Raw genomic sequence first — 26558 nt, 5'->3', positions numbered from 1 at the left:
AAAATTAAACATAACCTCATCTTTTAGGTTATGTCATGAACAAAGTAGTATAGATTTTCATTCGGAAAAAATATGAAATAAAGTGTTTCATACGTCGTATCGTCGAAAAAGTGAAAGTGTATGCATTTTTAAGAACAACTATATATAAATAATAGATAGAATGTCTGGAACCGTTGCAACGCAAGGCCGGGAACTGGCTTTCCAAATGCTCAGAGCCCTTCCGAGAGTCTGCATAGGAAATCTTAAAAATCATCCTGGAGCAGTAAAAAAGGTATGATTTTATGATTGTGATATGTGATCACTATCCAGAAACTCTATTTGAAGTATTTAGAATGATAACCGTTGTAAAATTTCTCAAATAAAGTGGGTTTTCGTAACCATTTGTTTGGATAACAATTCCGTGATTCGAGGGCTTTAAACTTTTAGATTTTATTATTAAATGTTATGCTGACGTGAAGCCAATCCGTGAAACTCTTAGCGAAGTGAAAAAGTTTATGAATAAGTAAAATTGTGTCAGTACTAGTGCTGTCAAAACTATATTTTGGTTTTGATTGCAGTATATAAGGCTTTTGTTTTTCATGTTTTTTTATAGTAATTTTCAAGGTTTTAGAAAACTGAGTAAAATTGTATTGCTTGTTCTTTAAAAAATGAAAGAAACTGGATTTTTTGGGTATAATAGTAATATTATTTATATTAATATTCAATTAAAGTATGTTGTTGAAAATTCAACAATTTTGTTTAATAGTCATCTTTTTCGGCTGAAAATTCGTCTTTTTGGATTTAAAATTTAGTTATTTTGTTGAAAATTCGGTTATTTCTTTGGTTGAAAAATCAACTTTATAATTTTTGGTTGAAAATTAATCTTTTATAATGGAAACTTCAACTATTTTATTGAAAATTCATGTGTTTCGATGCAAATTCAACAACGTAGAAAATTAATCTTCTTGGTTGAAACTCATATTTTTATTAAAAAGGTAATGTATTGGTTGAAAATTTATTTATTTTGTTATAAAATCGTCCTTTTTGGTTGACAAGTCATCTATTTTATATAGAATTCAACCATTGTTTTCCGGCCTTCACTAAAAAATCTTTATTGGTTGGAAATATAACTCTTTATTTGAAATTCACCTCTTTGGGTAGACATTTCTTTTTTTTCATTAAAAATGGAAGTCTTTTGTTAAAAATTAATCTTTTATGGTTAAAAATTCAACTATTTTATTGAAAATTCATTTTCTGTTTAAATAATTTTGTTTATTTAAAAGTATAAAATTTTTGTTTGAAATATCCAGCATTATTTGTTTTGTTGAGAATTCATCTTTTTTGGATGAAAATCCAACCACTTGGTTGAAAGTAGTACTTAAAAATTCATTTTTTTAGTTGAAGATACATAATTTTAGTGAAAACTGCATCTCTTAGATTGAATATTTAAATATGTCGTTGAAAATTCGTTTATTTCTCTGGTCGAAAATTAAACTTTATAATTTTTGATAAAATGATATTTTTTAGTGGAGAATTCAACTACATCATTGAAAATGTATGTTGTTTTGCTTGAAAATTCATCTTTTCTATTGAAAATTAACTCTTTTTTATTCACAATTCATATTTTGGGGTTGTAAGTCAAAATTTTTGTAGATAATTCAAGAATTCATTTTCTTCTTTGACTGAAAAATTTTTGTTGGTTGAAAATGTAACACTTATTGAAAATTCATCTCTTTTGGTAGAAATTTCATTTTTTGTTGATGTTAAGAATGCCACTGTATGGTTGAAAAGTCAACAATTTTGTTGAAAAATTTTCTTTTGTCGTTGAAATGTCAACTATTACATTTTTTTGTTCAGAATTGATATTCTTGGTTAAAAATTATACTACTTAATTAAAAGTTGAACTACTCTATTAAAAGTTTATTTTTTGTTCGAAGATATATAATTATAGTACAAAATTCATCTCTTGGATTGAATATTGAAATATTTGGTAGGCTTATTTTTCTGCTTGACAATTAAACGTTTTAAATGTTGGTTGCAAATTTATCTTTTTTGGGGGAAAAGTCAACTATTTTATTGACAATGTATGTGTTTTGATGCAAATTTGTCTTTTTGGTAGAAGATTAATTTTATTGTTTGAAAATTCAATTATCTTGTTGAGCATTTAACTATTTTATTTAAATAGCCCTTTTGGGTTGAAAATACAACTTTTTTTATCAAAAATTCAATTATTTTGTTGAAAACTCGTCTTTTTAGTATAAAATATCAATTATTGCATTTTTCGTTGAGAATTAAAATTTTAAATAATTTTAATTTGGTTTTACAAAATAATGAAATTTTTACTAAAATAGATCTAAACATTTTTGTTACAAATTCTTTTAAAACTTGAAAAGTTTATATTTTTAAACAAAAAACTCTCAAAATTATGCAATTACAAAGCATAATCTGCCAAAAATAAATCATTTCTTTCGAAGCCCTCAAAAAACACTTTAGTCCCGACAAATTTAAAACTAAAAATGTACGAGCTTGAACGATTATAAAATAATTATTAGTAATTATTATTATTATAATTATTAGTTAATTTGAATTTAAAATTGTACAGTTTTTAATTCCCGGGAGTAGAGTTCTTAAATTCCCAAAAATTTACGTTCAGGTTATATAATCGAGAATAGGAAAGAATTTAGGAGAATTGAAAAGAATTTAAGAGAATTTATGATTTTTAATAATATTTTTATTTTTCAGGTTATATCAGCGGTTGAATATAAACTATTTTCTAGCTTAGACATATTCAGGAATTACGGTGTTTCATATACAAATTTAAAATTTCCAAACGTATTAATTTATTTCAAACAACAAAAAAAAACAAGTTTTTATACAACAAAAGAAAAAAATTTTTTAAACAAAATGACGGGTTTCCAATAAATAAAGATTTTTCACTCAAAAAATAAATAAAAGTTTATCTAAATTATTGAACCTTTAAACCAGAACACAAATTTTCTTTATAAAAATTAAATTTTCAAACAAAAAATATGACTGTTCAACAAAAAATTAATTTTCAACGAAATTGATGCATTTTATGCAAAAAAAAGGAACCTTCAAACTAAACAAATATTTTGTTACAAAAGAAATACCCGAATTTTTAACTAAAAAATATCAATCTTAAAAAATGTAAAAGTACCATTTTCTGTTAAAAAATGAATTCTAAAAAAAAGGAAGTACTTTCTACTATACATTTAAACTTTCAACCAGACATAAGCCTTCAATAAAAAAAATTCACAATCTAGTTTAACTTTGACCCAAGTAGTTGAATTTTCAATCAAAAAAAGATTAATTTATAACCAGATAATTCAACTTTTAACCAACGAGATAACTTTTCAACTTGAAATATAAATCTTTAACAAAAAAAGTGATTTCTTAAGAAAGCGATTCAACCAAATTTTTAAAACAAATTAGTTGAATTATCAAGCAAAAAAGAACGATCTTTAAACAAAAAGTTGCATTTTGATAAAAAAAATGAAATTTCTTCTATAACAGATGAAGCTTTAAATCGAAAAGATAAATTTAAAAAAAAAATGAGTTGAATTTTCTGTTAAAAAAGATTTTAGTCGAATTTTCACGATCAAACTATGAATTTTTTAACAAGAAATAATTTTCTACCAAAAAATTGAATTTTTAACCAAATTTGCAGTTTTATAAAAAAATATGAAATTTATCTTAAGGCAGAAGAATTTTTTATTACAAAAAAAGTTGAGTTTTTATCCAAAAAAGATTCCAGTTAACTTATCAAGATCAAAATATGAATTTTTGTAACAAAAAAATAAGTTTCTACGAAAAAAATTTGAATTTTCAATCCAAAAAGACGAATTTTTTCAACCAAAAAGGATGAATTTTGAACAATATAGTTAAATTCTTTACTAAATGGTAGCATTTTTACCCATGAAAGATTAATTTGTACTAAAAAACCAATTTTTTTTTATAAGTGGAACTTTCATTCAGAAAATCTTTCAGTTCATTTTTTTACACCAAAATATAAATTTTAAACAAAAAGTAAATTTTGAACGAAATAGTTAAGTTTTCACGAAAATAGTATAATAGCTTAATATTTAACCAAGCAGTTGCATTTTTATCAAAAAAAGATTTAATTTCTGATAAATCAGGTAAACTTTAAAATAAAAAAGACAAACTTTCAAAAAAAGAGTTGAATTTTCAACAGAAAAGTTAACGAAAAAATGCAATCTTCTATTAAAATAAATTCTGAGATTTTCATCAATTCTCAGAGAATTTATTTCTCGGTTATATTCTCGGAAATATTCTCGTTACCGTTCTCAAAGTAATATAACCGACTCAGAACTCTACCCGAGAGGCTTAGTTTTGGGCGATAAGTTCACGTTAAGGTTGTTAGAGCATCAGCCTTTAAACTTTTGGATTTGGCTCTTAAATATTATTTCTATATATATTTGATTGATTCAAAATTATTATGAAAATGACGCAAACCGTTTATAGTATGCAGAGTTACAGATTTTCATTTATTTTCTTAAATTGAAGAAATCCTCATATTATTCATGAAATTGAGTCGAAATTTTGAACTTCAAATTGCAAAACAAATTATTTCAGTAAAATAATATTTGAATAATGTTATTTGAATTCAAGAATCAAAGAGGAAGGGGTCAACACGGAGGAGACAAACATGGGGCCGGAAACAAGGGTTCCCTAGCTCGACAGAATTATATGCGACCTGGATACGAAACTGGAAATAATCCATTCTATCTGAGATTTGGAAGAGAACCCTATTATAAAGGCCATCAGTAATACATTTTTATTTAATTATCTAATTATTTAAATTTTGTTTTTAAATGCATATTATTTTGTAAGAAAACTTGAAATAATTAAATTTTTGTTTGCAGTTTAAGAAGAGAATACCCGCCAATATCGTTGTTCAATCTGCAAAAAATGATTGATACGAATAGATTAGATCCAACTAAACCCATTGACCTCACAGCCGTCATGAATACGGGTCTCTACAGACTCGAACCTGATATGAGACAGGCAGGCATACATCTCACAGATGAGGTGAGTATAAATTAAAATAGCCTTGATGAAAATTTAATTATATTAAGTATTAAATACATTTTATATACTCAAGGGAATGAGCGTATTTAGCGCAAAAGTGAACGTCGAAGTGCAATGGGCCAGTGAGCCTGTGATTGCTGCCATTGAAAAAAACGGTGGGACCATAACAACTGCTTTCTACGATCTCAATAGTCTACAGTGTATGATCAATGTGAAACAGTTCTTCAATAGAGGTGCCTTATATTAAATAAATTTATCGAGTGTTTCACAATTCGACTTTTGAGTGTGCGCCAGATTTCAAGATTTCATAGATTTTACATTAAGATTTCAAAAACTTTACAGACTTTTAAGGTTTCACAAAGGCTTTGCAAATTTCAGCAACAAAAAATTCTCAAGATTTCACACAAATTTCAGAGATTTCAAATATTTCAGAAAGACTATAGACATCTTAAAGATTTCCAAACATATCACACCAATTTCAAAGATTTCGAAAATTCACAAGATTTCAAAATATTTCACTAAGATTTCCAAAAATACAGAAAAGTTTCAAATATTTCGCAAAGATTTCACAAATGTTTCATATAATTCAAAAAGATTTATAAACATTTCAAAGCATTTCATAAGATTTAACCAATATTTCAAGGAATTTAGAAAATTTTCAAATATTTAAAAAAGATTCCAAAAAAACTTGAGAGATTTCAAAATATTTTAATGTATATCAAAAGATTTCACAGGATATTAAAAGAACATAGAAAATTAACAAACCTTTTACTCTATTTTAAAGTATTTTTTACAGATTTCAGAGATTTAAAAATATTTCATAGGATTTAAGAAGAATTTGAAATGTTTCTAAAGATATCATGAAAATATCAAAGATTTCAGAATGTTTTCAAGGAATTCAGAAGGATTTAAAATATATTCAAAAGATTTTAGATATTTCACAAAGACTTCAAAGATTTAAAAAAATTCAGAAGATTTAAAAATGTTTCAGAAGGTTTTCGCAGAGATTTTTATGATTACAGAAATATTTCGAAGACATTACAAAGATTGTAAATTCAGAAAAATTTCAAAGATTTCAGAAGGACATCAAAGATTTAAGAATATTTTACAAAGATGTCTAGGAATTCAGAAAGATTTATAGAGATTTCAAAAGAATTCAGAATATTTTATTAGATATCACGAAAATTTCAAAAAATTCGAAAGAATTCAGAAGGTTCCAAAATATTTCTGAAAGATTTCAAATAATTTCAAAATAATTCAGAATATTTCAAATTTTCACAAAGATTTCAAAGATTTGACAAAGATTTTAAGGAATTCAAAAAATGTCAAGGATTTAAAAATTATTTCACAGATTTCACAATGCATTAAATATTCCAAAACTTTTAAAAACATTTTACCAAAATTTTCAAGATTTCAAATAATTCAGAAAAATTTCAAACATTTCGTAAAGATTTCACGGATTTCACAAAGGTTTAAGGAATTCAAAGAATTAAAAAAAAGATTTAAAGGAATTTAGAAAATTAAAAAAAATATATTACAAAAAGATTTCACAAAATCTTTAAAGATTTCAAAAAAATTCAGAAGATTTCAAATTTTTCATAAATATTTCTGAAATACTTCAAAGATTTAAAAAGATATCACATATATTTCAAGGAATTCAGAAAGATTTCACAAAGATTAAAATAATTTAATAGGATGTCAAAAGTATTCAGAAGATTTCAAAATATCTCACAAAAGTTTCAAAGATTTATAAAGATTTCGAAAATTTTCAAAAATTTCAAAAGACATCCGAAGGTTTCAAACTATTTCGCAGAGAATTCAGAAAGATTTCAAAGGATTTCAAAATAATTCACAATATTTCAAAATGTACCACCAAATTTTAAAGATTTCAAGGAATTCCGAAAAATGTTAAGGATTGCAAAGGAATTAAGAAAATTTCAAAATATTTTACCAAAGTTTCAAAGGTTTTATAGATTTAAAAAAGATTTCACAAAGACTTCAAAGGTTTTAAAAGATTCCGAAAGAATTTAGAATATTTGACAAAGATTTGAAGGAATTAAAAAAATGTCAAGGATTTCATAAAGATTTTAAATATTTCACAATGCCTTTAAAGAGTTTAAAAAGATTAAAAATATTTCACAAAAATTTCAAAGATTTAATAAGTATTTCAGAAACATTAAAAAGATTTCAGAAAGATTTAAAAATTTTCGCAAAAGTTTTGAAAGATTCCTGGTGAAAATGTATTTTTACAATGAAATACAATTCAGTAACAGTGATATGCAAATTGAAATTTTTTAATCAATTAAATAATTGCTTGTAAAATGTAGTAAAAGAGCGCAAATTCTAGAGTTTCTAGTATAGAATTACTTTTATGATTTTCTATTGTTTAAAAAAAGTCGTTAAAAATGGTAGGATATTAATAAATAATTCTTCTAGAAACCACAAGTTATTTTTACAATTTAGACACTTTCATCAAATTTGAAAAATAATGACAATTTTTCAGAAAATTTGCACACTGTTGTACTTTATTGTAATTTAAAATACATTTTCACCTCCGGATTTCAAAGAAGTTCAAAAGATTGAAAAAATTTCAGAAAGATTTAAAAAGTTTTCAAACGATTTTAAAGGTACGTCAGATTTAAAGAGTAATCAACCCCTCGCAATTGAACAAAATAAATTATTTGAACAGATTAATATAATATTAATTCAAACTGAATAAACTTTCCTTGCTAGGTGAAGCGATTCCTCGTCGACTTTTGCCACCAATGGATTGCCTACAATATTATTCGAGCGCGTCCACACGAGGATATTTAGCAGATCCACAACAAGTTTCCTACGAGCGTCTTGTTTTGTCTCAGAAATACGGCTATGAGCTTCCAAAGATAGAAGACGATCCAGATTACGAGATGCTTATCGAACGAAAAGATCCGAGACAAATATTTTATGGCTTAGAACCAGGATGGGTAGTGAGTATTAAAGACAAAGTCATTCTCAAACCAAGAGCAGAGTATCTTAAAGAATTTTATGCAAGTTAGAATAATGTAGAGATCGAAAAAAATAAAGAACGACAGTTATAAACTTGACAGAGTTTTGATTTATTTCACGTTTATTTCACGATATTCGTGCTGAATAAATTAGCTATCTCTTTTCCGCTACCTCATACCACAGTTTATCATTTTTTAGAACGTTCCTTATCAGTTCTTGACTGATACTCCACAGGGTTCCTGCTAAATCAGGGTCCAAAGACTCTCGAGAAGAGTCACATCGGTAACAATTATTAAAATATATTCCTGTTGCTCCCTCCAATTCGGGAGCTGTTGCGCAAAATACAGACGTACTTGCCGCTTGTTGCTAAAAAAAAAAAAATGGTAAATATTAATCTCAGAAGAGCTAATCCTTAAAATCTTGACAGAGTTATTTCTGTTAAATTGAATTACCAGCGATTTTGTAAAAGGTCGCACTATTGCGAACAATAATCGGAAAAACCAAGATTGTCGAGCAAGATTCGAAGACACCATATTCCCCGGATGACAACTAAAAACACTTATAGTTCGCCAACGCCTGGCCAATTCTTGTGCGAATAACACATTGCACAGTTTTGAATCATTGTAGGCAGACCATTTCCAGTATTTATATGCTGGTGGAGACAATTTCGAAGGATCTAAATCATCAGGTATTCGTATTGACGAAAATCTGAAATATATAACAGATTTAAAAAACAGGGTTTCTTATAAAATTCCAATTTTTAAATTCCCTGACTTTCTCTAATTCTTCATTTACAACTTTACATCTAGGATATTATTAATGTTAATGGAAAAAAATGTTTCTAAATTTATTTTAAACCTTTTTTAGTGATAAAAACAAACTTTAAAACCCAGAATGCTCTTAAATCAGGAGAAATAGTGTGATTATTCACGAAAATAAGGGAATAAAATGAAGGTACTACGTATAGACCATAATTAATTCAATATAAAACGTTTAAGATTTCAAGTCGAAATATATTAAATTTTCAACACAAAATATTACTTTTCTGATAGAAAAGATGACTTTTTAAGGAAAGGGTTGAGTTTTCTAAGCTAAAAAGATGAATTTTTCCGAAAAAATGGACTTTTAAACCCGAAAACCAAATAGTTGAACTTTCAAGAAAAAGAGACTAATTTTCAAGAAAATAGTTGAAATTTTAACCAAATAGTTGAATTTTCAAACTATAAAAATGAATTTTCAACCAATCCGTTCAATTGTAAAAAATCACATTTTCAACCAAATAATTGAATTTTCTACAAGACAGTTAACTTTTCAATCCAACAATACTTATTTTCTTCCGAAAAAGATGAAAGTACAACATTTTTTTTAACTAACTGGTTATATTTTCAACCTACAAAATTGTGTTTGTAACCAAATAGTTGAATTTTAAAATGAAAAAGTTATATTTTTAACTAAAAGTGGAACAGTTACATTTTTAGTCGAAGAAATTAATTTTCAACTAAAATTATGAATCGTTTAACAAGAAAATTAATTTTTATCCGTAGTATTTATTTCTTTATTTATTCAACTTTCAGCCAAGGAATTGAATTTTAAGTTTTAAAAAACCATTCTTAATGAATAAAGTTAATATTTCAACAACAAAAAAAGATTTTTATTTTTAACCAAAGACGGTTGAATTCATCCAAAAAGAAAAGGGAAACTATGGTGATTATTAGAAAGTAGTTGTTAATAAACCAGAAAAAATCAATTTTCAACAAAAAAGTTAATTTTCAATCAAACATGTGATTTTTCAACCATATAAATACTAAATTTAGAACAAACATTTGAATTTACAATCAAATAGTTAAATCTTCAAGCCAAAGCGACGCATTTATCGAAGACAGTTTAATTATCCAACAAGAAAGATAAATTTTCAAACGAGATCTTTTTTATCAGAGAAGATGAATTTTCAATCCAAAAGGACGTTTTTTCTGTCCAAAAAGACGAATTTTCAATAAACAGTTGAATTTTCGACCAAAAAATTGGAATTTTTAACAAAATAATCTAATTTTCAATAAAATGAAATAAAAGAAAAATTTTAAACCGAAAATGAAAAAGGTAAGTTCTCAACTCAAGAAATTAATTTTTTAAAAAATACTGAATCTTCAACCAACAATATCAATTTTTAACAAAGTGGTTACACATGTAGCCAAGTAATTGAATTAAAAAAAAAAAGTTGCATTCTCAACGAAAAATGTAATCGTTGAAGTTTAGAATAAAAAGATTTCAATTTTAAATCAACAACAGTTGATATTATCCAAGAAAGACGAAGTTGAAACAAAAAAATTCATTTTTCACTCAGAAAAGCTGTTCCTGTCAAAAGGAACAAAATTCAACCAAATTATTGGTTTCTCTACTAAAAACGATCAATTTTCAATAAAAAAAATGAATAGTCGAATTTGTAGTTTTAAAAAATGATTTTGAAACGAAACAAAAATAGTTAAATTTTCAACAATAAAAAAAGAATTTTCAACAAAATAGTTTAATTTTTAAACAATAAAATTAATTTTGTATCAACCAAAAAAAGGTTAATTCTCAATGAAAAATTTGAGTCGAATTTTTAACAAATAATGGAATACTTAAATTTTCAATTTAACAAATTATTTTTGACTAAAAAAAAACGAATGTTGAAGAAAATATTTCAATATTCAACTAATAAAATTAATTTTTTAACAGTGTAGTTCAACTTTTAACCAAATAGTTGAAATTTAGACCTAAAAATATGACTTTGATAAAACAGTCAACTTTGCAACAAATGAATTACATTTTCAACCAAATATCAGAATTTTCAAACAAAAAAGATGAATTCTGAACCCAAGATTTAATAATAGATCTTTTAATTAGAAAAAAACTTTCATCCAAAAAAGGTTGTATTTTCTTATTGGGTTCTAGTATGCAATTCAATTTGCATTTAAGCGAAAAAAAACTAAAAAAGGGAAAATTTTCTTGAACACGGGGAAAAAAAGAATTCTTTAGAAAAAGGTTTTCATTTTTCCTGACCTGTAATAGCCCGCTAAAACTATCCAGAACCTATTTTCCGGGATAGACGAAAAATTACCTATGTGATTCACTGGAAAGAATAACAACTCTCGCATTATTGCAGTGGTGTATTGGCTCCTCTAGTAACAAAGTAAAGTAGAATTGAGCCAAATGATTGACTTGGAATGTCATTTCGTAACCGTCTTCTGTCAGAGAATAAGGGAGCTGAAAGACTCCAGCGTTTAGTATAAGGATGTGAAGATTTCTAGAAAGTACAAAATATGAATTACTATCTCACAAATATTGTTACTAAATTATTTTCTTGACATTTCAAGTAATACTTGTATTTTTGCTTGAATGATTCAGCAGCAATTTGAACCTGCCGCAAAGAACACAAATCCAAATGTAAAACATCGCAAGATACATTTTCTCTCTCTGCTTCTATTTTTCTCGCAGCTTTTTGTGCTTTTTCGATATCTCTGCAAGCCAGAACTACTCTGCATCCATGTAGCGCCAAAGATCTGGCTGTTTCAAATCCTAAAAAATAAAAAATAAGTAAAAAAACAGAATAAATAAGATATAAATCTATAAATAAATAAAATATAAATAAAATTTAAAAAATACATCAAGTTGGCCATTGTCTAGAGATGTATTTTCCATTTTATATTACCTATTCCGGTATTGGCTCCTGTAACCAATGCTACCTTTCCCCTCAAATCTCGACCATGAAGTACTGCAAGGGCAGTACTACTCCCATCAAATCTTTGTCTAACAGGTTGAGACATTTCTCTATATTCTGTTGCAAAAGCTAATCTAGGATCTGTGTAAGTTGTCGTACGATGAGCGTGATCGACGAACAATACTTTACCGTTGTCAGAAACACATTTCTCCCAACCATTAGGCAATTCTACATCGGGAAGAAGAGAAAAATAATATTTAGAGGGTTGTTATAGAAGTCTGGTTTCAAAATTCCAGGACTTTTTCAGGTTTTCCTGGTTTAAGTTTGAAAAATTCTGGGTATATTTTAAACAAAATTCTACTGGTCAAAGACAAATTTTACAATGATTCCTTTCGAAATTATTAACGAATGCAATCGTAAAGAAAACTTCCATTAATTACGTAAGAATTATTTTTAAAATTTTAGACCCCAACCCTTCTTACGTAAGATTTGATATTTTTGGCTCATTATACAAAAAATATATATTAATTATTTTTGCGATATACGGCGAGATTTCGAAATATTCCACAGATTTCTAGTGATTTTAAGGTATTCTAACAAATTCCAAAAGATTTAAAAGTATTTCGAAGGACGATTTCAAGTTTTTGAAGAAATTGCCTAATCCGATTTTAGAGAATCTCAATTTTTCAAGGGATTTTAGAATATTAGAAGAGACTTCAAAAAGTTAAATTAGATTTCCAGAGATTTCGAAATATTTCAAAATAAGTCAGGGATTTAAAAGGATTTCATAAAATACGGAAGTATTTTCTCGTTTTTTGAAGGATATCGGGGTATTTTAATGTGATTTCGAAGATTTAAGAGGTTTCAAACGATTTTAGAGTATATCCACGGATTTTAAAAGATTTTGTAAGGCTTTAAAAGATTTTGTAAGGCTTCAAAAGACTTGACGAAATTTCAAAGAATTTCCGAATATAATAAAGTATTTTCAGGAATTTCGAGGACTTTTTAATCGCTTTTAAGTCATTTAAAATGATTTATATATTTTAAGAGACTTTAAGAGATTCGCAAAGATTCCCACGGATTTTAAAGATTTCACTGAATTTCAAAGGGATTTCAAAGATGCCAAAAGATCTCGTAAGATTTTGAAATATTTCAAGCAGTTGAAAATATTTTTAGAGATTTTAAGGGATTTCCACATCTTTTAAGGAATGATACGGGTCTTTGCAGATTTCAAGCGATTTCAAGGAATTTCATAGTTTTTTAAAGTATTTTAAGAAATTTTCAGAAAAGTTACGATATTATAATGGATTTTAAAGGTCTTTAGGTATCACTGACGTTTTTTCATGCATTTTTAAGGAACTCGGGAAATTTTATTCAGATTTCGAAGATTTGAGGATATTTCAAAGGATTATAATGGATTTTCACACATACAAAGGGGCTTCAAAGGATTTCTTCGTAAGATTTCAAAAGATTTTCAAAGGATTTCCGAATATTCTAATGAATTTCAAAAGTTTGAAAAATTTACCTAGTACAATTTCAGATAATTTCAATTTTTCAAGAGATTTTACCAACTTTTTAAGGGACCTCAAGGAATTTAATCTGATTTCTACAGATTTTACTGGATTTTAAGATATTTCAAAATATTTTAGGTATAATAAGTTACAGGATTTGAAAAGATTATAAAAGATTTCATAAGATGCCAAAGTATTTTAACAATTTATGAAGAATATAAGAATATTTTAATGCAATCTTAAAGATTCAAAGTGTTTTAAAGAGATTTCCAAACAGTTCAAACGTTTTTAAAGAATTTAAACGGATTTTAAAATACTTAAAGGGTTTTCGGTGATTTCACGCAATTTCAAATTATTTTAAAAGGTTACTAAAGATTTCCGTGTATTAGAAAAGATTTGAAAGAACTTAAGGGGAATTTTAATCGTCTGTAAAATATTGATATGGTTGTAAATATATTTTAAGGGATTTAAAGAGATTTCCATACATTTTAAAGATTTCAAAAAATTTACATGGTTTCAACAGATTTTTAGGGATTTTTAGGTATTTCCACAACTTTGAAAGGATTTTGAGGGTTTAAAGCGATTTCTAGGATTTGCATAGTTTTTAAGGGATTTTAAGACATTAATAAAAAGTACGGCATTTCAAAGAATTTTAAATGATTTCGTGTGTAACCGAAGTTTTTGAAAACAATTGATTCGGAATATGTATACAGTTTTGCGAGTTCATGATAAATAATGTTTTTTTTTCAATTTCTAGGAATTCAATTATTATGCTTAACTTAGAAAGCTATAGAAAATTTTTCTATAAGATATTCTTAAATGCTTGCGCATCATCAAATAATTAAATAATTATAAAATGCTAATAACATAATTAATCACTTCGTGAATTTGTCACTGGTCGACGAACTTGAATAATAGTCCAAACCAATTTTTATTTTATCGTAGATAAGATAGATGAATTTTTAACTAAATAGTTTAATTTTCAATCAAACAGATTAATTTTCTACGAAAAATACGACTTTTCAACAAAGTACATGAATTCTCAACCAAATAGTTGAATTTTCAACTAAAAAAGATCAGTTTCCAACCGGAAATGGAATAGTTAATTTTCATGAATTTTCTACTAAAAAAAGATACATTTTCTAACAAAAATGTAATAGTTTTATTTTTGGTTTAAACAATTAAAGTTCATCTAAATATATGAATTTTGAACTAAGATGATGAAATATTCAATTGGAACAGTTAATTTTCAGTTAAAAAAAAAAAAATAAACAATTTTCAACCAAAAATAACTAATTAAAAAAAATAGATACCTTTCTAAACAAATTGAGGAATTTTTAACTAAAACAATGAATTTTCAACTGGAATAGTTGAATTTGAAACCTAAAAGATGAATATTCAACAAAAAAAAGATCATTTTTCAACCAAAAATGGAATATTAAATTTTTAGTTAAAAAATTAATATTCAACAAAGGATGAATTTTTAAATTAATTTTATGGAATATTCAACTGGCGTATACTTCAATTTTTAGTTAATAAATTAATTAAAAAAAAAACGAATTTTCAACAAAACAGTTAAATATAGTAAAATATAAAGCTTATTTTATAAATGAAGAATCGTTTTTATTTAATTTTATGTTGCAATTTAAAAAAATTAAGTACACTCGAAAAAACGTCATGACTCTCAAGTCTTATCGAACTTTTTTACAATTTCATGAGATGTTCAGATCTTTTAGGTATCATAACAACCCTGATTGTATGAGAAGTTAACAATAATTCTAAGAATATTAAGCACTTTCGTATATCAAAATTACCTCCTTCCACTAGTTTTTTGCGACCGGTTCGTGGATGAGTCCACTGAGTTCCTTTTGTAAAGTGACTAAAAGAATACAAATATTTAAATAAATAAATTTAAGATTCAATAAAAAAATTTAATCGATTCTGAAACATCTTTGATAAGAGAATTTAAACTCATTTTTAAAGTTCTAAAGACTGTAATAATGAAAAACGTTCATAAATAAGAATCCCAATTAAATTGAATTATCTAGCTGATTATATAAATGTAATTTATAGTTGGATTGTTATTATTATTATTATTTAAGAAAAAATGATTATTTTTTATCAAGTTAAAAAAAACTTGGATCCTTTGATTAAAAAATACCTGGTGAACATAACCTAAATTCGAAGAAAAACTAATATTTCCAATGCTTCCTTATAAAATTTAAGTGAACAATAATTATAGAATAAAACGTAAATGAGAAACTTACTTCACATAATAAACATTTCCATCAATTGTGGCTCGTTCTTCCCAGCCGGGAGGTAATTCATCATCACTGTCAGAATCATTTAAAACCCCCACCATATTTGTTTTGATGACAACAGCCAATTGTCAAAAGGGTCAACAGCGTCAACAGTCAAACCGGTTTACAATGCTCAACCAGTGATGTAAATAAATATCATGACATTAATATTGATGAGATATGATCGAATAATGGATAATTAATCATAAAATTGTTTTCATAGCTGTAACTAATTGAATAAAACTCAAATTAACCAAAACTGCTTTAAATATATTGTTTTAAAGAATTATTGGTAAAAATCTTGAACACTCAATTTTGAGGAATTACTGAACTTAAGCACGTTCCTGAACTGAAGAAAAATGATTTTCATGATTTTAACATGTTTTTTATAGGATTATAACAATTTAACTATAAAAAAATTTAAAAATTAGAAATGAGCAGTTATTGAGCACTTAAATTTCATAATTCAATGTTCAGATTGTTAATACATTTTATAAAATAAATACACTTCTTTGAAATTATGGAACAGACTGAAGTTTGCAAACCACGCCTTATCGATTTTCTCGATTCTTCGACCTAAGACTGATTCGAAAGTGGCGCACTTCTCCCTTCACTGCCTGTCAAATGTACAATGGCAGCGATGGTCATAGACACAATGTTGCCGAGAAGTGGGTCTCACATAAAAAAGAAAGAAGACACAGAAAATAAAGACAACTTATGGTAACTTTTGAAAATTATTTTAAACACTTCTTCATTCGTCTATTTTAGTTATCTTGTTTCTCGCAGTTTGTTGGACGTTGTACTATGATCTCATGTGTCAGACAATCACTGAAAAAAGGTGTCACGATGCCTTGATTTATCATTTTTGCACTTGTTATTTGCAGGTCCTCTATTTTAGCAGAAGTACAAAATAGTGGGAACAACAAGTTACCATCAAATAAAAATCTCCTCGTTATAGGTAAGTCGCTAATTTTGGCACAATATTTTTTACCTTTCGGTGCTGTATCCTGTACTCCTTTATTTGGCATGAGTAGGTGGTATTAGATGGTATGTTCTTTGCATACGTTATGAGAATATGAGACGTGCAATGTGTAATCTTTTCATTGTGTGACGGGTTTAGCATAGGCGATTGCAAAAATTCTAGGTTATGTTACCAAGGTAGCTTTCGTTTGGTCTTCTTTCATTCATTTTTTCTCTGCTTCTTTAAATCCATAATTCACAGTTATCATCTAACACTCATTTATATTAAGTGTCATAATTATATTACTGAGAGTTACCACTTAACCGAGATACCGGCAACTGACCGGGCATTTTTTCGAAGTCTACGAATCAGGGGGGAAATTTTCGCCTTATGTACTTTTTTTTAATCTGACCCCGAATTTGGAAATTTGTCACCCTTTTTAAGTTCAAAAACTAAATATTTAATCAAAATCGCAATTTTCGTTGGCTGGCAGTTAAATCGTATGGGGCTGAAATGAGATTAACATTTTTTGAGACCGGAAGAAAGCCAGAAAATGACTGAATTTATCAGGGTGTATATCCTACCTGTAAAACGTGGAATTGTTTAGGAATTTTTATATATCTCGAAATGTCAGGGGATTTTTTCGAGAATCTGAGTAATTTTTTTAAATTTCAATAAAAAATTAAATAACAATGATTCTTAGATTGTAAAAGTAGCTTTATATTACTGTATTTAACTAATGGCTTGTTGAAAATTCGTTTATTTTCTTGATATCAATTTAATTTTTTTATCTAAAAATTTAACTGTGCAAGTTGAATATTTCATAATTGTAGTTAAAAAATCATGTCTTTGGTTGAAAATTAATTTTTTTAAATAAAAATTTTACTATTTATTTTTTGGTTAAAAAATTATCTTTTTGTTAAAAATTCGTATTTTTGGTCGAAATTAATCTTCTTGTATTCAAAATTTATCTTTTAGGTTTAAAATATAAGTAGTATAGTTTAATATTCATTATCTTAGTTGAAAATTAATCTTTTCGGTTGAAAATAAAAATAGTTGGTTAAAATTTAATCTCTTTTGTCAAAATTATATCCTTTTAGTTGAAAATTCGTCACTATGGTTCAAATTCTTGTTTGTTGGAAAATTACCGTTTTAACTGAAAATTTGACTTCTCCATTTTTGTTTAAAAACTGATCTTTTTTAGTTTAAAATTCAACTATTTGTTGGAAACTGATATTTTTTGTTGAAAAATTTTACTTTTTGGTAGAAATTTAATCTTTTTGGTTGAAAATGTAACTATGTGGTCAAAAATTCATATAGCTGTAAATACAATATTTTTACTTAAAAAGTAAGGAATTTTAATCGCTTTAAATTTAATTTAATATAGCATTGACAATAATTTTACCTAAATGTGCACTGCATTTTGAGTATAAGAAGTCAAAATACAAATTTGTTTGAATTATTCTTCAAATTCGTGAATTTTAGAAACAAATTCAATAAGTGATTAATTATGTTCTTAATATTGTTTAATTAATCGATGCTATTAATATTTTAAAGAATATCTTGTAATATAATTTTTCAAAGCATTTTAAATTGAACATATTAATTGAATCCCTAGAAACTGAAAAAACACATTATTTACCATTTTAAATCGTTGAATTTTAAAGAATAATTATTTAATTTTGAAGGCTTGATTTTGAGAGCTGTGCTCTTTTTAATCTCGCATTTTTTAAGTGTTAAATTCAGATCGCTAAAACTTTGGAAATATACCATTTTGAATGTTTATATTTAAGCCAGACAGAAAGTTTCTGTTTCATTTTTATTTGCTTTTTTTAAATTATTAGCCTTCTTTTCAGAATATGGTTCAAATTGAGAGGATTTCTAATTTTATAAACTAAAGCATCAATAGTGAAAGAATTTTTTATTTATAACATTCAAAATTCATTCATTTTATCTTGAAATATGACAAATTAGATCATTATATATTTTTAGTGTTTAAAATTCAACAATTGTCGCTCTAACCCTTCCATAGATTAATCACATTTCTGCAAATTCATTAATTTGAAATTCAGCTAATAAAAATTGGACAGTTTAAAACTGAAACGCTTACTGATTGAGTAATTTTGTTTAAAATTTTGCAAATTTATTCCAAATTGAAAGAAATTCAATGAAAAACGAAAAATTCCAGATTAAAATTTTTAATATTGAACCATTTTAAACTAAGAGAATTTGAAATTTAAGAAATATGAATTTAAACATTATTGTGTAAGCTTCGTTTGAAATCTTTTATAGTTAAATAATTTGAAATTATTGAAGATGCTAATAATTTCATAATTTTACTTTGATACTTTATAATTTGCACAATTTTAAACTAGATAGCAAGTCAAATTAAGTAATTATGAATTTAATCCTTAAAAATAGTATCATAAAATTGCATTTAAAATTGCAAGGAACAATTTCGAATATTTTTTTAGATTGAAAAAATAAAATGTGTCGCATTAAAAGCCGTCTCGTTTGATATTGGAATTGTTCTAACTTGTAAACTTCTGAGTCTCTTAATAGGTTAAATTATTAATTTGAAAACGTTAAAAATTGATTAGTTTTATATTATAAATGTATAAATAATACAATTTCCAATTGAAAGCCTTTAAAGTTATTTATGAATTTACTCAATTTTAGTGGCCTGTACTTTTAAATTGTCAGTACAATTTTCAATATTTTTTATCCCGAGAGTCTTTAATTTTTTATTTTCAATTTAAATTTTTTAATTTTGAAGATATGGGTTTATATAAACCGTGCCAAAAATATTCCTTTTCCTTATATATAAATTAGAATTCTCAAATATTTTGAAAGAAAAGCTTATTATCTTATTTCTCATATTCTATTTGTCGGCAAGGTTTGTGGTTATTTATAGGTTAAATATAAATAAAAATATTTTTATGAATAGTGCCAAAAATGTTTGGGAGTTGGAGAGAATTCTAAATAAATATTAGGCATAAATTTATAAAACAAATTTAACATTTATCACATCGACAAGTTTCACATGAGTATTCATTCTAGCCTGATTCGAATATTCCATTTATCATTCTTATAAATAAGTATACATTTTTCTAATAAATTTATAAGACTTGAACGTAGCACTAATTCTATAAATAAACATTTCCGTCTAAATTTAAATAATTATGACAAATAAGTTGCACAGCGATACTTTCATTTCTTTATGATTTCTTTATACATTAATTCTATTAAAGTATTTTATCTTTACTATAATATTCAGAATTCAAGAAAATTTACTTTTAAATGTTTTGGTTAATAACTATATCATTTGCTGCAAATATAATTATCTTCAGATTAAAATTGATGTTTTTTTATGTATAAATGTTTGGTTCCGACTTTTTAAATCTAATATGGCGTAACATTTTTTGTTACTTTTCAAAAAGATTGGTAGATTCTTATATAATTAAATTATAATAATTAATTAATCAATAAATTTACTATAACGGTGCCTCCATACTAAACTCTTTAATTCCAATTCAAAAACGTGATTGGAGAGTTTACACTGCTAACCCCAGATAGGAGATTTAGCATGAAGGTACCGATAAATTCTTAACACTTGAATAATTGAACTCACAAATATTTTATTCCATTGTGATGTTTTTTTTTCAAGTATAAGATAATAAGAAAGTAGAGATATTTGGAAATTATTTTGTTTATACTATTATTCCGAATTTAAGATCAATCGGTTAAGTATCTTACATGAGACATTTTTCAACTAAGATCAAACCTTTTTCACCTTTTATAACTTGTATCTAATTTAATGCTTGCCTAAATCTTCATTATTTTAAACTTTGTTACTTAAAAAAGAGCTGATAAAAAACATCAAGCTTTTTAAAATAAAACAAAGTGTAATGTAAATAAATTATCTGGAAGAAAGACGATTTCTAAGCACAAAATATGACATTTTGAAACATAAAATTTCCACTTATTGTAAATTATATAATTCAAAACGATCAATCATTTACTTTTTTATGTTATTACAGATGGCTTTGATTATATATTGAAAAAACGAAACTTTCAGTGATACCTGTCAATAACAATTACTAATATCGATAACGATACAATTGATTATCTATTCCTCGGGTAAAAAATCTGTTCTCTACTTTTGAATTTACCTAGATAAACATTTAAGGAACTAAATTCCAAGCTTTTTTACCATCTCCTTCTCCGATCTTCAAAGTCAATTCGTCTACGCAAGCCATCCGAATTCTTGCAGCCGTTGCAGGAGCATCGAGTCTAAAGCTGCCACTGATATTCATTTCCTCGCGAGCAGCTTTTATTGCTTCTTTAATAGCAAAGAAAACCGAGCAGGCCAGGAAAAGCGGTGGCTCACCTACAGCCTTCGAAGAATAAACAGCCCTTGGATTAGGAGCTCCCTTCAACAGGGAAACATTAAATTCCTGCGGAATGTCTGCAAATCCAGGGATTTTGTAGGCTCCAGGACCTCGACTCATGAGCGTTCCAGTCGGCGAATAGATCAGTTCTTCTAAAGTATATAATCCCAATCCTTGGACAAATGCGCCTTCCACTTGGCCAATATCAATAGCAGGATTTAAACTCTCCCCCAAATCCATCACAATGTCTGTTCTCAAAACTTGATGATCACCAGTTAGGCAGTCAATTTCTACCTCTGAAATAGCGACCCCATACGTAAAATAGTCGAAAGCACGACCTGAATTCGTTTCAAAACAGTATCCAATATCGGGTGTCTTGTGAAACCCTGTAGCCGAGAGACCGACCCTTTCCAAATAAGCAGTCTTTGTCCAATCCTCCCAAGTTCCTTCTGGGTTTTTTTCGATTATTGGTTCCAACCGTTTCATGATTTTTGTGCAGGCCTTTAATACAGCCATTCCATTCAAATCAGAACTGAAACTGGCCGCAGATGGTGATGTGTTCGGCACTTTATCCGTCGCCGTTTCGGAAATGTGAATTTTTTTCGGATAGCCCTTAAAAACTCGGCTAGCCACTTGAATCATTTTCGTGTGCAATCCTTGGCCCATTTCAACACCTCCATGCGATATCAAAACAGATCCGTCTTTATAAACATGCACGAGAGCTCCAGCCTGGTTTAGAAATAAAACAGTAAAAGCGATTCCAAACTTTGTGGGTAGAATCGCTATTCCTCTTTTTTTGAACCTGTGTTCTTGATTGTAAAGACGAACTTCAGCCTGTCGTTTTTCGAAATTAGATGAGTGAAGGCATTCCTTCCAACATCGATCTATGGTGCAATAAGAGATAAGCTGATTGTAAGGAGTTATATCTCCTTCCTTGTATAAATTCATTTCCGCTATTTTCACCGGATCTTGACCAAGAAACTCTGCAATTTCCCGAATATAATTCTCGGCTGCGAACATTCCTTGGGGTCCACCGAATCCTCTAAAAGCAGTGTTACTCGGTAAATTCGTCTTGCAGACATATCCAGTGATTCGCGTATTTGGGATGAAATACGCATTCTCGCAATGAAATATTGCCCTGTCCACGACCCCTCGAGAAAGGTCCATGGAATATCCTCCGTTTGCGTAGATTTCTATCTCAAGAACTTGAATCTTACCGTCTTTATTAAACCCTACCTTGTACTTCTTCAGAAATGGGTGACGAGTCCCACTCATCATCATGTCTTCATCCCTATCCAGCATTGATCGAACCGGTTTTCGCAACTTGTGCGCTGCTAAAGCCACAGGAAGTGCAACCACAGATGCTCTTGATTCTTTTCCTCCAAATCCACCACCCAATCGTTTCGTCCGGACGACAATATTGTTCATGGGTACCTCGAGGAGTTCAGCTACTGCGGTTTGAATTTCAGAGGGATGTTGAGTTGAACCAGTTATCTCCATCTCGTCCCCTTCCCTTGGAACGGCTATGAAGGCCATTGTTTCTAAGTAGAAATGTTCCTGGCCTCCCATTCTTGCTTCTCCAGTCAGAGTGTAATCGACTTCTTGGAAAGCTTTATCTGGATCTCCTCTGCATATCTTGACTGGAAAATTGGGGAAGAAAGATTTATTAATGATTGCATCCTCTATGCTGATGATTGGAGGTAGAGGTTCGTAATCCACTTTGACCGCCTTCGCAGCCCTCTGAGCAATGAGTTGATCAACTGCCACGACAGTTCCAATTACTTGTCCTTGACTTGTCACCGTTTTGGAAATAAATACCTCCTCGTCATGGAATACAGGCCCTGTGATATTGTTGGGAGCATCTTTATAATCGAAGAAAGCCACCACACCGTCCATTTCTAAAGCCTTGGAAGCATCAACTTTTAAAATGTTGGCATGGGCTTGGGTCGAAATGACGAATGCGAGGTAGAGTTCATCCTTGATTTTGGGAATATCATCGCAATACTGAGCTTCTCCGGTTGCTTGCTTGAAGGCACTCTGATGAACTATGGGTCTACCGATTAAATCCGTTGATTTTTGATCTTTCGGAGCCAGTTGATAGTACTGGGAACTGCAGGGCGTCTTGTAGTGAAAACATTCTGGTATTGAATCCCATGCTTTTGGAATTTCTAGATCTGCATCTGCAAAGTCTGGATCTTTTTCTAACTCTTTCATCACGTGGATAAATCCTTTAAAAAATAAACTCAGAGTCAGAGAACGACGATAGAGAATCATACCACCTGGAGCATCTCCAGATAGGGGAAATTCTTCTACGAGATTATCGTACACCATCTCCAAAATTTTGGTATTCCACTTTTTCCCAACCATGGCTTGACAAGTTTTTCTTGCCAGAACTGTGGTTGGGGCAACTCCTCCGTATGCAATGTGAGCTTCTTTTACACAAAGGTTGGGTTCAAGAAAGACGTTCAAGGCCATGTTGACTATGGCAATGTCATCGTCGCGTCTTTTCGCCTGTTTGTAAGCTATGAAGTACTGATTTTTCAAAGAAAAGGGAATGCTAATTGACACTAGGACTTCGTCAGGAGCAACTATATTTCGACGATAGCCAACAAAAAAGGTGTGGTCCATTGGGACGGTTCTGTGTCCAGAGTTCAAGCTGCACAGATTCAATTTAATTCCCGTTGCCATAAAAACTGGATTTAAATCTGATATAGGACTTCCTGTCATTATATTTCCACCCACTGCTGCAACATTTCGAATTTGTTTCCCGGCGAACCAATGCAACATGCCCACAATCGAAGAAAATATTCTCGTTCGGAATTCGGGTTTCGTTTTTATCTGTTCTTTCAATTTCTCCTCCATTTCCACTAAAGTAACACTCGCTCCTATTTGCATATAATCTTCTGTCTCTATCACTTCACACATTTCTTTCACCCTCGTTGGTTGAATCAGCACTGGATATAAGATATTTCTAAACTTCATTTCGACACCTACTTCCGTATTACCAACAATGATTTTTGCATTAGGAAATGTTTTTTTCAGGGTCAGTATTTCTTTGAGATTATTCGGCCTATACCAGGTGATGTTTTTTCCTTTGAGGATCAAATACTCTTCGTCGAGTTTCGGGGAGATTTGCAGCTTTGGTGGAAAAATAGGTTCCTGTGTTTCATCATGAGGACGGAAACTTTTCGAATCAAAGAGCTCGTTTGGCTCTGAGGTGAAAGCTTTCTTGCAACAATTGTCGCCCAAGGCACACACTTTTTCCTGATTGCAGTTCCCGTTTTGTTGTGGATCACGTTGCATTTGCTCCCACTCCTCGGTGAAAGTTTTGTATCCCTCGATAATAGGTCGGTAACCGGTGCATCTGCATAAATTTCCCTGAAATGCAATCTCTAAATTCTCCATTCGAGGTTTTGGCATTGTCCTTAATAAAGAATACATGGACATGACGATTCCTGGTGTACAAAATCCACACTGGGAACCATGAGCTTTTGCAATTCGCTCCTGAACTGGGTGAAGCTTTGTTTTTGTACTTCCAATTCCTTCGATGGTTGTAACTGCCAATCCGTGAACACCGCAAACTGGGGTTAAACAAGCATTTGCTGCATAGTGAATTGGTGTACCTTTTGAACGATCGAATCTTGAAATCATAACAGTGCAAGCCCCACAACCACCTTCCGCACACCCCAATTTTGTACCACATAATCCAAGTTTGTTGCGCAGATAGTAGAGCAAAGTCCATTCTGGTTCCACTGAAGTTTCTCTCACTTCGACTCCATTCACATAAAACACGAGAGTGGTGCTCATTTTTCGGAAATTTGATTCGTCCGAATCGGAGGCGTTCATCCTACTTTCATCATTTTCATTGGAATATCCATTTTGCTCTATTTTATTTCGAGGTATTTTTAAGGATTTTTCCATGCTAATCAATTGAAATTGAAAGTCCCTAGAAGTGTGAAATCTGGTCACTGGAAAGAAAAATTTGTTCACTTTAATTCAATAATACTCGATAAAGGATTTAAGTTGTAAGAAAAAATGAAGTCAAGTAATTATTAGCTGAGTTATTTGGAAGCTGTATTTATTAGTCGAATTTATACGCTGTTTCTACTCACAGTTTAATGAACGACGCTAATTAAGTCACTTATTTCTCGGAGAAAGTAATTGAATCAAGTTTTTCATGATGCATTAACATTCCTTTCGCACATTAACACTACGTCTCTCAGTAAAAATGTTTTTTAAAATTGATATTAAACAATAATTGAACGATATCTTACATCTAGTCAGATCATTCGGGACTCTTTTCAGCGTGACTGACTAGAGCTAAATGCGAGTAAGTGGCTTACATTTTCACTGAAGCAACACTCATCAATCATGCGATAAAATGGCAATAGCGTAGCCAGAATATTTGAGCCCCTGAAAAATTCCTCCGTAAGAAAAATTACGATTTCTGACAATAAACAAAAAGATTAGAATTTATAGAAAATATTTGTAATTTATAGGAGGGACATTAATACAAATAAGAGAATTCACGCAGAATAGTAAAGTTATTTATGAGTTTCTAAACTGTATCGTCTTATCTTATAAAACGAAGAGGGTATATTTATTTCCATGCACGTTTTGCAATGACAAGGCCTCCGTAAATAAAGGTCACACGCAAGAGAATCTTGAGTGAGTTAATTCAAATTTTCTGAGTCCCCCACGATGAATGCTTATCAGATTAGTTTTTATCACTTTAAATTTATCAGTATGATAATATATAAGTTTCTTTTGCATAAGCGTAATTTCTAATTTTTTTATTTTAATATTTTTTGTTTATATTTTTATTTCAAGTGTCACGAAAATTTCAGCTCAGTATTTAACTATGATACTATACATTAAAAATAAAATAAAGAAAATCAGGTTATGAGATAAATATGAATATTATTTTCCATATCTAAATTCATATTTCTGAACTATTTGTAGTGAATTAAGTGCAGGATAGATAATGAGAGAAAAAAGTTGTTTATCCACAAACCTAAGTTGTGTAGAATTTATCTGTATCATTCCAGATTATGCCTGCTTTATGAAAAGCAAATAAAGTATAGTTTAACTTGACATTAATCCTTATAGTACAAAACTGTAATAATACATTTTTTTATCCTACTACGAATAAGATTTACTATATTAAAACTTTTCATTTTTTTAATTTCAAATCTTTCGAATTGAAATATCTTTTTAATTCTAATTGCTAATTAATTTAATTACTTCCAAATTCAAAAGAAATAAGTCTATCCACCTGTCACTTTTTTTAAACCTTTTTATTGTTTTACAAATTCTGATGATAAATATTTCCACAAATACATATGGGAAACGTCCCTATACAATGGATAGCAAAAATTTGTAAATTGCAATAAAGACATGGAATAAACTAAAGAGCCTTTATGACACAAATGAAACTGATATGGTCAGCTATGTGTTAAGATTTCGATTAGAATGTAGTCAAAAGCTCAAAAGTCTATAACAAGTTTTTAGTGTTAATTTTAGTGCTTGAAATTTTTGTTCACTGTTGCCAGGTTTGTTCTACAGTGGAAATCGATTCTGTACCGCATAGCTGATTAGAAAGATGTATTTATACACACCTAAACAATTTATTTTACACCTAGGCTTCTACAAGACAAACAAAAG

The 26558-nt window shown here is 28.7% G+C and overlaps 4 protein-coding genes across 8 annotated transcripts in view; 2 read left to right on the top strand and 2 right to left on the bottom strand.

Moving 5' to 3' along the window:
* The first annotated feature begins 17 nt into the window (after positions 1-17).
* On the top strand, positions 18-8132 carry LOC117180831 (39S ribosomal protein L15, mitochondrial). The gene is made up of 5 exons (XM_033373360.1): positions 18-271; positions 4630-4784; positions 4884-5049; positions 5123-5282; positions 7783-8132. The coding sequence occupies exons 1-5, from the start codon at positions 161-163 to the stop codon at positions 8082-8084; spliced, it is 894 nt and encodes a 297-aa protein (XP_033229251.1). The 5' UTR covers positions 18-160; the 3' UTR covers positions 8085-8132.
* LOC117180830 (WW domain-containing oxidoreductase) lies at positions 8124-16660 on the bottom strand. 3 transcript variants are annotated; one of them, XM_033373358.1, is made up of 8 exons: positions 16049-16660; positions 15510-15771; positions 15057-15121; positions 11723-11959; positions 11394-11589; positions 11132-11317; positions 8487-8742; positions 8124-8400 (listed from the first exon to the last, which is right to left on the bottom strand). In XM_033373358.1, exons 2-8 carry the CDS (start codon positions 15602-15604, stop codon positions 8188-8190), a joined length of 1248 nt encoding a protein of 415 aa, XP_033229249.1. In that variant the 5' UTR covers positions 15605-15771; positions 16049-16660; the 3' UTR covers positions 8124-8187. The 3 variants fall into 3 exon arrangements, with proteins under 3 accessions (XP_033229249.1, XP_033229248.1, XP_033229250.1); XM_033373357.1 differs by lacking the exon at positions 16049-16660 and having other exon boundaries at positions 15510-15907; XM_033373359.1 differs by lacking the exons at positions 15510-15771; positions 16049-16660 and adding an exon at positions 15404-15494.
* The window catches only part of LOC117180828 (cytoplasmic dynein 1 light intermediate chain 1), a 34673-nt gene continuing 24254 nt past the window's right edge, over positions 16140-26558 (top strand). For all 3 annotated transcript variants that reach the window (XM_033373353.1, XM_033373351.1, XM_033373350.1), the window contains exons 1-2: positions 16140-16262; positions 16427-16500. In XM_033373353.1, the coding sequence (XP_033229244.1) occupies positions 16174-16262; positions 16427-16500 (163 nt within the window). In that variant the 5' untranslated portion in view covers positions 16140-16173. The remainder of the gene's footprint in view (positions 16263-16426; positions 16501-26558) is intronic.
* Positions 20169-25214, bottom strand: LOC117180824 (xanthine dehydrogenase-like). Its single transcript, XM_033373346.1, has 2 exons — positions 25007-25214; positions 20169-24862 (listed from the first exon to the last, which is right to left on the bottom strand). The coding sequence occupies exon 2, from the start codon at positions 24813-24815 to the stop codon at positions 20688-20690; it is 4128 nt and encodes a 1375-aa protein (XP_033229237.1). The 5' UTR covers positions 24816-24862; positions 25007-25214; the 3' UTR covers positions 20169-20687.

The sequence above is a fragment of the Belonocnema kinseyi genome, chromosome 9, assembly GCF_010883055.1.
Source record: "Belonocnema kinseyi isolate 2016_QV_RU_SX_M_011 chromosome 9, B_treatae_v1, whole genome shotgun sequence".
NCBI lineage: Eukaryota > Metazoa > Arthropoda > Insecta > Hymenoptera > Cynipidae > Belonocnema > Belonocnema kinseyi.
Note: the sequence above shows the minus strand (reverse complement) of the source record. Positions and strands in the feature narration are given on the sequence as shown.